Below are 18,230 nucleotides of genomic sequence, written 5' to 3'. Positions count from 1 at the left end.
GCGATTTAATGAGACATCTTCGAAATTGTGGCATTGTCGTTTAGGCCGCATTGTCGTTTAGGCCACATTTCGAGGGGGAGAATGGAACGTGATGAAATACTTGATAAGTTAGACTTCTCCGATTCAGACCGCTGCATTGACTGCATTAAGGGAAAATACGCTAAGACTATTAAGAAAGGCACTACTAGAAGTTCGGGCGTGTTAGAATTAATTCACACAGATATCTGTGGTCCGCTCTCAGTGACATCAGTAGATGGCTATGATTATTTTATAACGTTTACTGATGATTATTCCCGCTATGGACATATCTACCCCATTCGTAAGCGTTCAGATGTGCTAGAAATTTTTAAAGTCTATAAACAAGAAGTTGAGAAACAGCACAACACTTCCATTAAAATTGTAAGATCAGATAGGGGTGGAGAATATTATGGTAAACTTGGACAATATGGTCAGATTAAGGGACCATTCGCCAAGTACTTAGAAGAAAACGGCATAAGAGCACAATACTCCATGCCGGGAGAACCACAGCAAAATGGAGTTGCTGAACGTCGCAACCGTACGCTAATGGATATGGTACGGAGCATGCTCAGTTATTCTAGCTTGCCTGTGGAGCTGTGGATGGAAGCATTAAAAACAGCAGCTCATATACTTAACCGGGTTCCATCTAAGTCAGTTCTCAAGACGCCATTTGAATTATGGACTGGGAGGAAACCGTCTCTGAATTATTTAAAAGTGTGGGGCTGTCCTGCTGAGGCTAAGTTATTTGATCCACATCATAAGAAATTAGATTCTAAGACTGTGAGCTGTCACTTTATTGGTTATCCTGATAAGTCTAAAGGGTACCGATTCTACTGTCCTGGTCGCTCCACTAAGTTCGTTGAGACCAGACAGGCTGAATTCTTAGAAGATTTGGGAATTAATGAAGAATTTGCAAAGAGGGATATCAGTCTCGAAGAACTACGGGTTGAGCTTCCCAGTCCAATAGTTCCAGAGCCTACGATGGTATATCAGTTTGTACCACCAGTTATTCGTCAAATGAGTAGCACAGTGACAGCAACGGGGGAGCAGGCGTGGTGGCCTCCTCCAGAGGCTCAGGCGCCACCTCCAGAGGCACAGGCGCCAGTCGGGCCAGTAGTGCAGCCTCAACCCGTTCCTCAGCCAGTTGAACAACAACCATTAAGAAGGTCAACTCGGCAAAGGAAACCAGCTCTTCTTGACTGTTATGAGACATATTAAAGTGAGGATTTGTATGATGTTGGGAAGATTAATGATCCTGCCACATTCAGAGAGGCAGTTGAAAGTGAGAATTCCACTAAATGGATTGAAGCCATGGAAGAGGAACTAAAGTCTATGAGTTCTAATCAGGTCTGGGATTTAATAGAAATTCCTGATGGAATCAAAACAATAGGCTGTAAGTGGGTCTACAAAACCAAATGTGATTCCAAAGGGAAGATCGAAAGATTCAAGGCAAGACTCGTAGCTAAAGGGTTTACACAGAAGGAAGGGATTGATTATAATGAAACCTTCTCTCCTGTGTCTACCAAAGATTCATTCAGAGTTGTCATGGCACTCGTAGCCCATTTTGATATGGAGTTACATCATATGGATGTTAAGACTACGTTCCTAAATGGAGACTTAGATGAGACAATTTATATGGTGCAACCGGAAGGTTTTGCCATTAAAGGTAAAGAACACATGGGATGCAGATTAAAGAAATCCATTTATGGACTTAAGCAAGCGTCCAGACAGTGGAACCTCAAATTCGATGAAGTTATTAAGAAATTCGGATTTGTGGAAAATGATGCAGATAGATGCATCTACATTAAAGCCAAGGGTGGAAAACTAATAATTCTAGTATTGTATGTGGATGACATACTATTAGCCTGCAACGATAAGAACATGTTGCATGAGACTAAGAATTTCCTCTCATCTCATTTTGATATGAAGGATCTTGGTGAAGCCTCGTATGTACTTGGCATTGAGATACACCGAGATAGAGCCCAAGGCGTACTAGGGTTATCTCAGAAAGCTTATATTGAGAAAATACTTAAAAGATATAATCTTGATAAGTGCAACACGTCACCTGTTCCGTTGCAGAAGGGCGATAAGCTAAATGGAAGTCAGTGCCCTAAGAATGATTTTGAAAGAAGTAAGATGAGTAATATTCCATATGCATCAGCTGTTGGAAGCTTGATGTATGCGCAAGTCTGTACGCGTCCAGACTTGGCTTTTACGGCCGGAGTACTAAGCAGATATCAATCTAATCCAGGATGGGCTCACTGGGTAGGTGTTAAGAAGGCATTAAGATATTGCCAAGGCACAAAACATTACATGTTAACATATAAGAGAACTGATAACCTTGAGGTTGAATGTTACACTGACGCTGACTTTGCTGGTGATGAAGATGATAGGAAGTCTACTTCCGGTTATATTTATACACTAGCAAGTGGAGCGATATCATGGAGAAGTGGTAAGCAATGTGTAACGGCTGCATCTACAATGCAAGCTGAATTTGTGTCATGTTATGATGCCACGGGACAGGCAGTGTGGCTTAAGAACTTTATACCGGCATTGAGACTTGTTGATAGCATCTCGAGACCTATCACAATGTACTGCGACAATCAGTCTGCAGTTTTCTTTTGCGCAAACGATAAACTAAGTGGTGCTTCTAAGCACATAGATCTTAAGTATCGTGTCGTGAAAGATAGAAACCGGGACAATACACTTAAGATTCAGCATATAAGTACTAAAGAAAATATTGCGGATCCGCTCACAAAAGGCCTACCACCAATCCTCTTTCAGAAGCATGTCCTAGGCATGGGTCTGGTGGGTAGCCTGGATCAAGTCCTGGTTCAGGGCCATTAAATTTCCCCAATTAAGAATAAGAGTTCTGACAAGGTTTCTTGGTGAGACTATGGGTAATGTTGTCCCAGTATGCCGTTGTACTGCTGATGACGTATTGGTCTGGTACTTACTGACTTACTGAGGAGGAACGTTAGTTTAGTTTAAATTAAGTCAGTGGCCGAATAGTCATTAGTTTAAGTTTAAGTTGTTGATCTTCGGTCAAGGGGGAGAATGTTGGATTTGTTAGTTTGACTTCGGTCAACCCTTAACCAACGCAATCAGAGGGGATATCTATTCTCCAAATCTCGGACTCGGGAAACAAATCCCGAGTCCAGTTTTGCCGTGATCGGGAGGCAAAATCCTAAGCCCATTGGGCTCGGCCCCGGGCCTACAGCGTGACTATAAATAGAGGGTCAACCCCATGTGGTTTGATCCATCCCAAAAACTCTCGTGATTCTCACGCCATCCACCCTAACCGATCGCTAAGCACGCTGGAAGGCTCGGAAGCACGAGCACCACGTCCAGAGCAGTGCCACTGGCGCCCTGAAGGACGCCGCTACCCCGAGAAATCCCTCAAGGAGCGCCTGCGCTTCATCCCCGACGCCGTCAACACCGTCGACGTCGTCACGTCTACACCAACCTCCAGCACCGTCATGGACACCACTACTGCTGGTATAAGACCAAATCTAATCTATTCCACATTAGTTAATGTACTAGAGATGATCTTCTTTGGATTAGTGATTCTGGTTAAGTCAGTGCTAAGTTTTGTTAGATTCATTACCTAACATAGGGGACAATTTTCCACTGCAGGTTGTCACTCTCGCACCAATGTGATAGCATGACGATGTTTTCACCATGGAAGGCGTCGAAGTTAAGGGTGGCGTTGTATACCGACTGGATGCACCGAAAGCCATGCCCCATGTCCCAGCTTGTCGTCCAGGTAGAATGGGTTGTACTGCACAAGCGTTGTAAAGGGGTCATCCCCCTTGGAGCCCCTGATGGCGTCGCCAGTGACCTTGTTCACGAGGGCGAAAACAGGGTAGCCATCGTCGTCCTTGATCATGTTCCCGGGCCTCTCGTCCTGGATCCAATGCTGGTACGCGTCGTTGGGGTCGGTGGGCGCGAGGCGGATGGTCCCATTGCAGATTGTGACACTGAAGCCCTCGTCGGCCTTGCAGTAGATCCGGCAAGTGGGCTCTGCCTCAAGCCCGGCGAGGGGGGTATTAGCCTGGTCGTTCCAGTAGAGGATCTTCCAGCTCTGAAAGTCGCCCCCGGTCCACTCCGTGAGGAAGAGAGCGGCGCCGTCGTCGTCGCCGGGGAAGGCGTCCAACCCGAAGCTGATGTCGTGCATCATGCGGATGCAGCCGAAGCCCCTGCCCAAGTGTCCGCTTTCCGTCCACAGCACAGACTCGTCGAAGTCTTCCGGGTTGAACTTCACAAGCCTCACCTGAAATTAAGGAGCTCGAAATTAAAGAACTCCACGATTCAAACACATTGTTCCAGTTTACATTCTCCAACGACTCAAAGATCCAAGATTTCGCACAAAGCAAACAGAGGAGAAAGGGAAGAGGATTACCGGATGGTACCGGCGGAGGGAGTGCTGGACGGCTAGGCCAGTGGCCTTGTTGACGAGGGAGAAGACGGACTCGCCCTCCTTGTCCTTGACCCGCAGGCTGACGCGCGTGTCCTTGAACCAGTGCTGGTGCTCGTCGGCGCGGTCGGTGGGGACGAGAACAAGGGCGTCGTCGCGGACGGCGAGGCAACGCCCCTCGACGGCCTTGCAGAACACCTTGAACGTGGGCTGCTGTTCGCCGCAGGGGCCGCCCAGCGGGCTCCAACCACGGTGCCACCAGAAGTTGGACATCTATCTTCTCCGTCTCCGGTGGGGGTTTTGGAATTCCAGATTGCTTGATTGAATTGAAGAACCATGGTCGGCCAACAGATTTTTTGGTCCCTAAATATGGAGAAAATCGAAAATATACGATAACAAACAATGTGTTTCGTAATTATAGGATTTCAAATATTGACTTCGCTAAAATGACCTTTCAAACGTTGTCCCTTTGCTATACATGACATTTAAAATCTTTTAATCAATATAATATCAAAAAATACATGTATTTTGACCCCTATAACCAGTGGCGGAGGCTAGAATCACCGGCAAGGGGCTGCTTCCTCCTCTTCTTCCTCCCGCCCCCCTTTCTTCTTCTTCTCTCCCTTCTTTCCTCTTCTTCTCCCTCCTCCTCTCCTCCCCTTGCCCCCACGCTGGATCCGGCCCTGCCTATAACCCTTTCGCCCTTATGCCCTATAATCGACGTACCGATTCATCTTCCTCCGACGTCTCTTTTTCTTTCATTCTCTCGTGACGCCGACGGCCGACGCCGCCTATCCATCTTCCTCTCCTCCGAACGCCGCCGATGCCTCGCCGCCCGAAGAAGTGATGCCCGCCCGTTCGCCATGGAGGGCCAATGCGCCGCAGCCCTAGTGGCCTCTGGTCTTGCGTGCATTGGTCGATGCCCACCCATGCACGTGCGGCGACCAGGCTTGGCCAGGCGGCGACCAGACTTAGGCAGGCGGCGGCCGGCCAGCCAGCCAAGGCTATCATGCGACGCCACATACCCAGATCCAGGCCATGATGATAGGGCACAAGGACAAAAGGGTTGTAAGGGTCAAAATACATGTATTTTAGGATATTAGATTGATTAAAACACCTCAAATGTCATGTATAGCAATGAGACAATATTTGAAAGATCATTTTAGCGAAGTCAATGTTTGGAGTCCTACAATTGCGAAGCACATTATTTGGTGTCCTATAATTGTAATTTTCTCAAGAATATGAAGGCCATGGTTGACTGGTTCGGTGTTTGCTCTTGCTCTGGCGATTGACCCCACCCAAGAAGGTTCTGGAGCAATAGGGTATGCATATTTTTATCTTTATTTACTAGGCATTTATATCTATGCGTTACTACGGACAGAGTTGATATAAGTATCGAATACGTATAGTTATCCGTTCGTTAATTTGCAGGGATCTACGTGATCAAATCGGTGACGGAGGGCTGGTCCGATTTGTATACGGGATGGACTAAGACCCACCTATCAATGACACAAGACGGACCAAACTAAAAATTTAGGTAGAAATCTTACTTGCTTTAAAAATAGGTATAGGTATAGATAAATTTCTGATAGTTTAGATCACATAACTCACAAAGACAACTCTGAAAGTAAAATAAATTAGAACCAAGTTCTTGCAAATTCCTCCCGGTCGTCCCCGTCGCCAACGGTCGAAACTGCGCCCGTGAAGCCGACCACCTTCCCGATGAAGGACATTAGAGAATTTCAGCGGCATCGTGAGTAGTACATCGGGAACACCAACATGCCTCATGAACGCTAAACGAACAGGCCGAACAAGATGACCAATGGCCATCACCTCGTCGAATAGCAAGAGATCTTGGGCTTTAATCACCAACAACCCCAGCGCACCAGACGACGAGCCACCCCGGGCGACAGGAAGGAAACCACTAGAAACGGTGGAAGATGAAAACCAACCCCCCATGGTAAACTAACCTCACAAGGCAGCCACCAACGACACCTTGGAGGTGGGAGTACAAACTCCTCTGGTCTCCCCTAACTGTCACTGGCTTCAAGGACGACGAGGCTGCTAAAGAGTATGGGCACTCCCGGCAACAAGAAATCCATGAAGGATTGGAGACACGATCAATTCATCACTACCCCTTTGTGTTATGGGCCTATGGCGCAATTTTAGCACAGGAACAGCAGCAGTCAGCACGACAAGCAGAACAGCATATATTACAACAAAGTGGACAGCACTTGATGCGAAGATGTACAGCAAGTACATGCCGGGTTGCCAGGGAGTGGCTATAGTCTAACTCAGCAACCACACGCGCCGGGTGATCTCTACCATGAAGGCATGAACCCATTCGTTCGTACCCAGCTAGTAGCACTTGAGCTCTCGTACTACACCTACATCATATATACATGCACATCTAGCAACAGGGTGTAAAACATACACAGAGCATTATGCTACTGCTAACAGCTGCTCCGGCTACAACCAGTTCGACGTTATTTGTGCTACCATGCTTCTCACAGAAGAGATGGCATGCCCATACATGCGCGCTACTGCTGCCAAGTTACTTCCTCTACTCCTTCATCTCTTGCGGCAGTTCTGAGCAGTATTGAGCTTCTCCTTCAGGTCTTGAATGGTGGAAGAGGCATCCTGCAACAGACCATAGATATAAGAGCGGCTTATAGTTATAGGCGAATCTGAAATGCAGAGTCAGCTTAATTTTTATGCCGCCATTTAATGCACAGTTCCGACGACTAACCCTGAGCTTCTTCTTTAGGTTCTCCTCCTCTCGGTCGCGGAAATTTCTTTCTTCTGCAAAGAGTTCTATCGTTGCTTCTTGCTCCTTCTTTGCAGTATCAAGTTGTCTCTGCACATCCTCGAGCTGGAAACAGAACATGAAACTTCCTCATGTCACTAAAGAGTTCTAGATGATTTTCAAGCCCACCCGAAAATACTAGCATCATACTCCATAGCGATATGCAATCAATAAACAAGATGCAACACCGAAAACTTGCTACAGACAAGCTGGTAGAATCAGCCAATCAGGGATGTTGTAAAGAAATTATAGAGGGGGCCGACAAATTACACTGAATTATGTCCGACAAACATTTTCAATTTTTTCTGTTGCTAGGTACCAAAACTTACATCTGTAGTTTTTTTTCTTACAGTACCTTCAATAATTGTTTAAATGAGTATACCATCAACACATTAATGCAACACATTAGTATGAATAGACTCAAAGACAACTGGTAATGCACGTAAGATACAGGAAAAAGAGACCAGGTTTACTATCATGAATTTGAACTAACGAATCTTAAAGCTTCTTACCCTCTCGACAAGATACTTATTCTTATCCCGCTCGATCTGCAGTTCCCTTGACAATGATTCCTGCACCATCAAGATTCTACAACGGAACAGAATTAAAAGGACATGTTCATGTTCTTGTTAAATGTTAAGCATAGATTACCCGCAAAAAAAATGTTAAGCATAGAAGTGTAATATGATGTATGGGTCAAGGGTAGTTTAGGTAATCTCCAATATGGTCTAGAATCTTCTCTCATGTAATATATTTGCCCCTCTGGGCCTATCGCAATACAGTTAGAATGTTTTACAGTTCACTATCATTTCCTCTCCTTCAACAACCAATCATAAATAACTCCTATTTTATGCACCATGAAGCACTAAAAGTAGTTTCAATACCCTAGTCTGTGACAGGTTGGGTTGCAATTATTTATTAATACTTCTGTGTTAATTCAATCTGCTTTTAGAAGCCCAGGGACAAAGCCCCAGTCCACATGCATTGCAATAGGACAAAGGGTCCATACAAGTTCAGTCCAAACAAAAACACCACCGAGCAAGCTCACCCTGTTTACCCAGCTCCTATTCACTATACTGGCACAGCATACCCTATATTATCCATTCAGGAAAAACAACTCACTGGAAACCAAAACCGACAAAGGTTGATTTAACATATTGAGTACGATCCACTGATCAGTTCACACAAAAACTTAATGAGGAAAAACTAAATTTTAGGCAATTTTTGGTTCAGTAATGAGCAATATTAGGGTTGAATTTAGGGTTTTTTTAGAGAAATTTAGATGGCCATGATAGTTTCAATGGTCACCGATCATATAACGATTTTAACACAGGACATCAATAAATCTATCAAGCGGCATAGGGTAGTTTAGGCATAAAACATAAGCTCCCATTCTTTTTTCATTTCATGTGTCATCCTTGAACCCGGCATCCAACTTTCAAAGCCACTAATATGTATACACCTATCTATATAGATGGGACTTCGAGAACTATATTATGAGATTTGTCTATAGAAGCACAATTATGTTAATACGTATTATGATATTAATATAAATTCTAAATAGTAGTCAAAGTTATGTTAATAAGACATGAGAAGTTAACAATGACAAACAAAAGGAATAATCAACCAGTTAACCTTAACCAAGTCAAGGGGAGGGTTTGACTAGATTTTCAGTGAATAAAAGTGGACAAAGCACTTCTAACATCTACCTCTCCTTCACCGATGAATTTTCTTCCTTCAGCTGATTGATAACAGCTTCAGCGTCAACACTTGATTGCCTTTCTCCATTAGTTGTTACATTTGCTTCCTGTAATGCAGACACCAGAAAGTATGAATAAATGATTGGTTTCGTAATTAAGAATAGATCAATGCAATTTGCGCACGATGCTGGTACTACCATTAACAAGTAAAAACTTTCAAATCAAGTATGCGGCATTAATGCATTATTGAAATTAATGGGGACTAAATTTTCTATTCCAGCAAGTCCTGAGTCCTGACTTCAATATACAATATATTTTACTAAACCTGCTTAGTGCTTCGGTTCCTTAGTTTTATCACCGAATTGTTTGCTGTGGTCAACATCTAATTCTCTGTACAAGTTTGCCACCTTAGCCAATTGGTTTGCTAGCACAGGGTATCTCGAAAATATTATTAGTTTGTTACATAGGAGGTAAAACTAAGAGCACAACCAAGACCTCGTATTATCCAAAATTGATTATTTTCCATCTTACAGTAAATGATTGTAGAAGAAAATGAGCCCTTATTATTTGTTGCCTTTTATTTTGAGTACTCCTGAGCAATGCTGTATATATAGTATCCTTTCTTTTTTTCTGGGTCCCAAAGCTACTGAATATCAGGCCATGCACTCTCACAAGTTGTACATGTTAGTCATAGAAAGATAGATTAGCGTGCAAGTGTGCACAATGGTTTACCTAATATTGCCAAGGATTGAAGCAAAAGAAGATAAAAGTGGGAGAGAAAAACTACCTTCGATTGGTATCTCGCTGCAATCCTCTCACTTCGTTTTACTCCATCGAGCGATGGTGAAGGCAAACTAGTATTCACCTTACGAAAGGATTTTTCAGGTGTCCTTAGGGTAGGGGAAGTTGATCTGGATGGGGTAATTGCAATCTCAGTATCGCCATCACTTGTATTTGACAAACTATGCAAAACCGATCTTTCAGGTCTTATGGTACTTGCAGACATTTCAGCTCTTTGGGGAGTTCTTGAAGACAACTCCCTATTAGGAGCACTAGGCTTGGTCATTACTGGGGATGACATGCTTGCATCAATGTTCTTATTTATTAGATCAGAACATGATCTGTCAGCACTTTTGATTCTTTGTAAATAAATTGACTTCTGGGAACCTTTCTCAAATCGGCGTGAAGACTGTCCTGCATGTACAGTATCATCACCTTAGCTATATGTCCCAACTAAGGACAAACAATATGTTTAATCAAACAACAGCAATTGAGTGAACGACATATCCTCAATGAGGACAATTTTTTCTGTAGTGCAAACAAGACCATGTTACACCATTAACTAAACTTTGGAGATTTCCACTGCATATCTACTATTTACCTAATTCTAAGCTCTTTTCTGTTGGAAGCAACAGAAGGGGCAAGCCCATGCTGAGTGCTGACTGATATATTGAAAGAAGAGTACAGAGAAGTGAAAAACAACAAAAAAAAAGAAGAGAAAAGGAAATGAGAAGACTATATTGCATAAATGATTCTAGCCAGATGGTAAATCTGGGAAGTATCGATCTTTGCCCTGTGCAAAAGCATGGCAAACTCATAGATGAATTTGGCCTTTACTGCCTCAAGGTTGGAGCAATGTGATTGGAGATCTGATCTTCCTCACTGTCCAGATACTCCAGGCCATTAGTATAATGTTAAGCTTTTGATATTACAGTATCTCCCATGGTAGTGACCTACACATATTGTTTTAAGCATTGTGAGCCATTTTTAGGTTCCCATGATGTACCAAATCATAACTTTAATGTACATCATATACCTGTGCCACTAAATCTCGGTACCACCCCAACTTATAATTATTAGTGGTGTCTCCAAGGATGGTAAAAAGGCTCTTGTGCTGTATATTGGATAAAATCATCGGTGTGTAACAGTAAGGTCAAGAAATATCTAGTTGCTACCACATGATGACCATTCAGCATTCAATTGGCATGAAACCAAGCATGTATTTCATTCTAGGTTCTAACTGGGTTGGGTTGGGTCAGACCCAACTTTAGAGGTGTTTGGTTATAAAAACCAGAGGGGTTGGGTTCATCCCTCGAAGGAATATTCCCTTGATATCCGAGTCAGTCCTGTCCACGCAAAATGAAGCAACCTGCTGAACCCACTTGAACAATGTCTCCTCTCCATCTCCTTTGCCGCAGGATCGTGGCCGGGGGCAGCCAGGGTGTGGGCGAGCTGTGGTGGCATGGTTGGAGGGCAAGCTCAAGTGGCCACTGGCGGGAGGGCGGGCTCTAACACCACGGCTCAGATCCCAGAGGAGCTAGGGCAGCCAGGAGCCCGGTGGATGGAGAGCGAGCATGATAGCGAGCTCGGGCAGCTAGGGCATTGGAGAGCTCCGGCTCTAGGATGACCTCGGCACATGATTCTTTTGCCATCTGCTTCTGCTTGCCGAATAGGCCCACCTCAGCCTCATCTCTGTCACGTTCATTCCCATTTTTGCATGTTTATAAGATAAAGTTGGTTTCTCCATGAAGATTCAAAATGCAAATGACTAAATGATTACACCATTGAATATGTGTACATGTGAAATGTGGTGAGTGGAATTGATCTATCCAAATGCGAAATGAGCGTAGCTTAGCTGGTAAGGTTTCTTCTGGTGGAATCTGAACACATGGGTTCGATTTCTCAACTTGGCGCGGGTGCTCACATTTTCCTGGATTTATTCCAGGAATTAACCAGCGTTATCCTTTCAGTGATAGGCAATGCATCCATCGATACCAATGTGCCTATGGTGACTTCGTTAATCTCAAGATCTAATGGATTAGTCTCTCAAAAGTGCTCATAGAGGTAGGGTTGCGTATGTGTATTCATAGGGATGTGCGTGCGTGCATGTATATGAGCGTCTGCATCCATACCATGTTTCACAAAAGAAAAAAACAAATGATCTATCCAGATTCCAGAATGATATGAATGATTTTTGGCGCTTTTCAAACCACTTTCTTTATTAGGTTGTGGATTATCTAATGATAAAAATGGCACATGCACCTGGACGCACCATCCAAATGCACCTACCTCTTTTTCTTGTCCCAGAACTCGTGCTCTCACTATCAATACGATAACCGATTCGATGGCGATTATCTGACCTGAAAAAACATAATGCATATGAGGATTACAGAAGTGTTTCCACAACATATGATGTGCTAGGTGATCACAAAACGGGCATTGACAAGTGACAACAAAACAAACCAATATTTCTTCTGCATTCTGTTTAGTCGTGCTTCTAGTCTTGCTAGACAATTTGTGCGCTCAAAGTCCTGCTTATCATGAGCTGGCTCTACGAAGTTTACTTCTAGTACACCTACATACAAGAACAATCACTGAAATACGAAATATTGCATCCCTAAAAGGTGTCCTACAACAGGATTTCGTACCTATAATACCACGGCCACCAGATCCAGCAGCAGTCCATACTCTCCAGAAAGGCTACAAGAAAAAAATGTACTTATCATAATTTTCTAGAAAAATAATATTTTCATTTAGACAAAGTATTGCCTAAAACGATCATATGCATATTCTTGGAACATATGCGCATTCTTGGAACCAAAGGAGTCCAATTAGAACAAGCACGGGGTGACAAGCATTGCACGCCAAGAAGAAACAGAAGGGATTAAAAAAGGTCAACTTCAAGGGAGCATAATGGTGTCCACTCATGAAAAAACAGTGTGAACCTTCCACTAATTAGCTACATAATTTGTAATCCTCTGGGCATGAAGATGTCATTCTGCAAACCAGAAAGGAAACACCCTAGGAGGATTTTTTTCTCGAACACGCAAGAGATCTGCATATCAATATATTAAAAAGGAAGAAAGAGGGGAGAAAACCCAGTGTTACAGAATTTGGGGCCTGTAACCCACACCGTACAAACAACTAGCTAATCTCCTAAAAGGGGGAAGAAAGGACCAGACCAACTAGACCAAAAAACTAAACAACTGGTGGCACCAGAGCGAGGAGGTGGGAAACTCCTCGAGCCCCAGCAAGAGACCACTGCTGCAAGTCCTCAATGATGGCAGCGATAACACTATGCAAACAAAAAACACCCTAGGAGTAAATGCAAGACCACTAAAAAACAGATACTTCACCTGCTTCTTCTTCTAATTGGATATAAAGCTCAATCTCTTCAGAGTAAACATCATATATATGGGAATGGTAATAGAATACCTTTATTAGGCGGTTTTTGTGGTAAACGTTAAACCCTTGAATGTCAATATGATGTTTGGCATCTTTAACAAAACCAATTGTCACAGTAGCAGCCATCTGAAAAATTGAGAGACATGTTATTACAATCCTTATACATCTTATACAAAAAACTATAAGACAAAGCTCATAGTGTTTACATGTGTATCCTTTGGAAATCCGTTGGCCATTGCTGGCTTATAAGTAAGTTGCTTCTTTAGCATCAGATCATTGACAATATTATGGTGTTCAATCTCTATTCCCCGCAAAATCATTCGGAAGTTATCCGGGAGCCAAAGATACAAAATTGATGCATAACTCTGCACGGAAGAAGCAAAATTTAGTGTTCGCAGAACCATAGCACTCATTTTCTTCTTTCGTATAGAAGTTTTCCTATTACCTTTTTTACTGTTTTTACAGTGCATCAGTAAAAATGTAAAATGTGGGTAAAGTGAACCAAATATTTGTTCTAACAGTTGTAGCTAAGGGTGCCTACACCGATTGAGTTTATGACACACAACTACAGTAATCGTTTCCACACAGATGAAACTGACTGGCACAAATGCACAAATACATCTGAAACTTACCCTTAGAGAATGTCTATAAGTAAAGAAGTGCTTGGAGTTTGGAAACTGATTTGCCATCTGGATATTTTTCTGATCTCGATTAACACCTCTAATTTGAATATCCTGAAATTCAAGCATCAACAAAAATTACAGTTATCTACCTTTTGTCGATATGCACTTGTCAACTAGTTACTTGTTGTCACTTACATTTGCGTCAGCATCAAAATCAAGCTCCAACTCTCCTTCATCATCCTCCCATAGATTGTATATAACAATTCGAGTTCCTTGTTCCCCTATGGAACCAAACTACAAAAAAGCAGGATACAGCCATCAACAATATGTATAAATGCTTCTGCTGGAATATGGGAAGACTAAAATAGTTGCAAAAATAGCTACATCTACAGCCATCAAATGATCAAATAACATTAGATATACCTCCTGGATAAGTTCTGCTTCAGTGGAATAAGGAGACCATTGTATTATTGTCTCTAAGCTTATACGCCAATCAGTCCCTGTTGTGCGCGCCTTCCTTTCCCATTCCTGTTCTTTTTCATAATCGATCTGCAAGATTTTTGCACAAACATCACTGCATCCATGAAAGGTCATTAAACCATGCACATGCGACAACCCTACTTGCACTCTTCACTTAAGGGTTGATTCAGATGTTGAATTCATTGGAACCTTGAGTTAAATAATGTTCAATAAGCAACACAAGAATAATCCATCCATATTGTTGTAAATTCAAAATTGTTGCTGTCACAATTACTCGGTAGACTATTCGAAGCTGCTGTCAAAAGCAACAGCAACTATCATTAACATAAAGATGATGCAGGTCACAAAGCAATGGTAAAATCGAGCTTACCATAGGAACAATGATATCTTCTTTGTTGGTGCTTCTCAGGAAGGTGTATGATAGCATCCCAATGCTTTGTGTAGTCCTTTTATGCAAATATAAAAGGAAGGAGGGGGAGATGTCATTATCAGCTTTACAAGGAAAATAAATCAAGATATCGTATCAAGAACATAACTGAAGCGAAGTTCAGTCGTACTTGTTATTCTAGTAAAAGCTAATAATATTTTACTGCAATTACTTCAAATTGGCATAGGCCAGGATCGCATGTGGGTATGGTAACATAAACTTAGTGATAAGATACACTTCTGCCATATTTCAAGGTAATGAATACAACCTTGTTCCTTCAGTACCACGACTACGTGAAAACACTAAGACATCAGCACCAAGTCTCATTGTACTTGTCTTAAAACCATTTCCATCTGTAAGGAGCAGAGTAAGCAAACTGAATCTATGCTGTGATCAACAGACTAATGTGCAGATTCAAAACAATCATATTTTATTCCTCCCTCCAAACTTACATTGTCCAATGGTATTCTTAACTTTGCTCTTTGCAGAATAACCCAAGGACATGCAGTGCCGCATCTTATCTGGGTTCATTCCCCCACCATCGTCTACCAACAATTTAAAATAGAAGGAATATCAGGTACAAGATAGATAATTATAGGCAACATCATCGCTACACTCATAATCTTTAGGATGAACCTTTAGTGAAGCACATTTTACATTGAATGCGACAGAAATACATATGGTTTATCAAAATGAAAAGATGTTTTTGCTGCCTAGACCATTTGTGCGCATCCAGAACCTTATCAAATCAGATAATGTAATCGTCAATTCAACCGTGCAAGATGAGATAGCTTCAGACCTTCAACGAGAAGCATCCGAGTTCCATCCTTATTATTTTCTATCATGTCAATGTTCACAAATGTAGCTCCATTCATGACCTTGCAGAGAAACATGCACCAAGTAAGCACACAAGTATAGACTAATTGATACCTTAAACAAGAACAGATCCCCATTTCCTGTCAAGTATACATACTTCATCAAGAGAGTTATCCAGCAGCTCGGCAAAAGCTGCGAATCAGCCAGGGCATCATAATTTAGAACTAGTAGCCAAGAATATTAGATAAAAAATTCGCCTCGCTGCTTGGGCATGCATTTCAAGAGAAGTGAAATGGCAAGTACCTCCTAGAGCCCACTTGTGGCTTGTCGCGTTGGAATGTAGAAACTTGGGATGCACACGGACATGCTCCATTCCAGAATCTGACAATAGAAAATTACAGAACAAACGAAAAGTCATGCACGCAGGTCATATTATTTACAAAAGATAAAAGAGCCTCCACGCCAAGTATCAGATCAGAGCGTGTCATGATCAGGGTTTTATTTCCCAACCGGTTCCCGGTAACCGCCGGGCTCCGGTTCCGGTTTACCGGACCGGTTTGACCGGTTACCGGTGGAAACCGGTTGAATTCAAATCCAAATTCAAATAAATTCAAATTTTCCCGTGCAACCGGTTCCGACCGGTTTACCGGCCGGTTTGACCGGTTTACCGGCCGGTTTTACCGGTTTACCGGCCGGTTTGACCGGTTTGAAATTCAAAAGCTCCCGTGCAACCGGTTTACCGGCCGGTTTTACCGGTTTACCGGCCGGTTTGACCGGTTTACCGGCCGGTTTGACCGGTTTGATCGGTGGGCCTTCATGGGCCGGCCCATTTTTTTTCTTTTTCTTTTTTGATTTAACTTTAAATTCCCACAAACTATACTAAATGAATGAATTTTTGAGAAAATTTGACACCATTAGATTCATCACACCTTGAAGTATTTTTAGGAATTTTTTGGGAATTTTTCATTTTTTGAATTCAAATTTAAAATTTGAATTTTGGCCGGTTGGGTACCGGCCGGAACCGGAACCGGACCGGACCGGTTTGACCGGTAACCGGTCAAACCGGACCGGTTCCCACCGGTTAGGTTAACCTTGGTCATGATAAACTACGTGCATGCTCAGAAGAATATCCTAGAGCAGGTATTATGGAGCCAGGTCAGCGGGCGGTTTGGGCCTCCACGTCAGAAAAGTCCCCGCTGTCAGAAAGAGAAAAGAAGAGAGAGAGGGGAACGGGCGGTGTGCCAAGCGCCGGCTGAAGCGGGTTGAGAGGCGCGCATGCCGCTCCTATTGGCTGCGCAGCTGCTGCGCTAGCTGCCCATTGCCTGCATGTGCTGCTGCTGCATGCGGCTGCAATTAATGCTCCTCCACGCTGGCGCTTATTTCGCCTGCTGCCGGCTGAACCATAAAACCTGCTCCTAGAAAGAACAGACAAGCACGTTCCTTTTTATAAAGTTATTTTCTGGAAAAGAAATCCACATGCAGTGCAGTAGCAGAGCTCCAACTACATTAAACTTTTCTCCGCCACCCTGCGCTGCAGCTCCTCTACTGTGCAGATAACGCTGGGAGCTTATTAGCGGAAGAAAGAACGGACGATTATTACCAGAATGCTGCGCCGCCTCCACGGCAAGCAGGTGCGGATTGCCGTCGTAGTCGCCGGCCTTCCAAAACTGCTTCGTCACGGTCCTCTCCGGCGGCGGCGCCGGGAGCAACGGCAACCTCCCCTGCTGGAGGGGCTCCAGGAAGCCGGCTGGGACCGCAGAGCCCACGGCCAAGATCCTCGCCTTCTTCTCCTCTCGATCCCCGCCGCCCCTGCCTCGTCCCGCCGCAAGCCACGGCCTCTTCCCGACCCCGCCGCCGGGGTGGTCGGATTCCGTGTCGGTGTCGCTGCTGCTCACATCAATCACCACCTCCAGTGCTCCATCACCGCCAACTCCCCCTCCTCCTCCGGCCACTCCGGCCGGCGTCAACGCGACGCGCCGGTTGGTGGGACCGGGATCCACGGCGGTGGGGTCCATGGTAGCGAGGCTGCTAGCACTGCGACTGCGAGGCCGAGCAAGCAAGGAGCGTATAAAAAGACTAAGAGCGCCTTTGGCACTGCTCCGTCGGAGGTAGCTTCAGCTTCGCGCTAGAGCAGCGCGACACTGTGTACTGTAGCACGAAGCTGAAACGTCTTCGCAGTACTACCAACTGAAGGGGTGTTTAGTCAGTGAAAATTTTTGGATCAAAGGTTATATCGATTGTTTGACCAGATATCGGGAGGGTTTTTCGGGCACTAATTAAAAAACTAATTTCAGAACTCACTTGGAAACCACGAGACGAATTTTTTGAGGCCTTTGACTGCGGCATTAGCACATGCGGGTTACTGTAGCACTTATGGCTAATCATGCACTAATGTACTAATTAGGCTTAAAAGATTCGTCTCGTCATTTACATCCAAACTGTGTAATTAATTTTGTTATTTAATTATATTTAGTGCTTCATATATGCGTTTAAATGGGAGGTAAAAATTTTTGGTGACTAAACACCCCTGAGTGGAAAGAGAAGCCGGCAAAACTGGAAAGCGGAGCTTCTCCGGCTTCATGCTACAGTAGCTACACTGTTGTACAGTACGCGAAGCTGTCTCAAACGAGGCCTAAAAAAACGAGGCCTAAAAAGGTGCCTGGAAAGGGAGGCCTGACAGGACAGCGCCTGGGTGCCACGTGGGCGCATGCACGACAGGCCCCCACTCGCTGAGACGATGACATCATGACAAGAGCCA

The 18,230-nt window shown here is 43.8% G+C and overlaps 1 protein-coding gene and 1 pseudogene across 1 annotated transcript; both read right to left on the bottom strand.

The window, feature by feature from the left end:
* Positions 1-3,400: 3,400 nt before the first annotated feature.
* LOC120653476 lies at positions 3,401-4,909 on the bottom strand (annotated as a pseudogene).
* Positions 4,910-6,621: 1,712 nt separating this feature from the next.
* Positions 6,622-17,487, bottom strand: LOC120655701 (protein MICRORCHIDIA 7-like). The gene is made up of 20 exons (XM_039933661.1): positions 17,073-17,487; positions 15,776-15,853; positions 15,630-15,664; positions 15,456-15,534; positions 15,109-15,201; positions 14,925-15,009; positions 14,600-14,675; positions 14,173-14,298; positions 13,945-14,043; positions 13,759-13,860; positions 13,333-13,491; positions 13,157-13,252; positions 12,370-12,421; positions 12,185-12,296; positions 12,011-12,081; positions 9,729-10,135; positions 8,951-9,048; positions 7,754-7,829; positions 7,185-7,307; positions 6,622-7,075 (listed from the first exon to the last, which is right to left on the bottom strand). Exons 1-20 carry the CDS (start codon positions 17,485-17,487, stop codon positions 7,007-7,009), a joined length of 2,451 nt encoding a protein of 816 aa, XP_039789595.1. The 3' UTR covers positions 6,622-7,006.
* Positions 17,488-18,230: the final 743 nt, after the last annotated feature.

Source organism: Panicum virgatum, chromosome 1N, assembly GCF_016808335.1.
Source record: "Panicum virgatum strain AP13 chromosome 1N, P.virgatum_v5, whole genome shotgun sequence".
Classification (NCBI taxonomy): domain Eukaryota; kingdom Viridiplantae; phylum Streptophyta; class Magnoliopsida; order Poales; family Poaceae; genus Panicum; species Panicum virgatum.
This window is presented reverse-complemented; position numbering and strand designations above follow the sequence as displayed.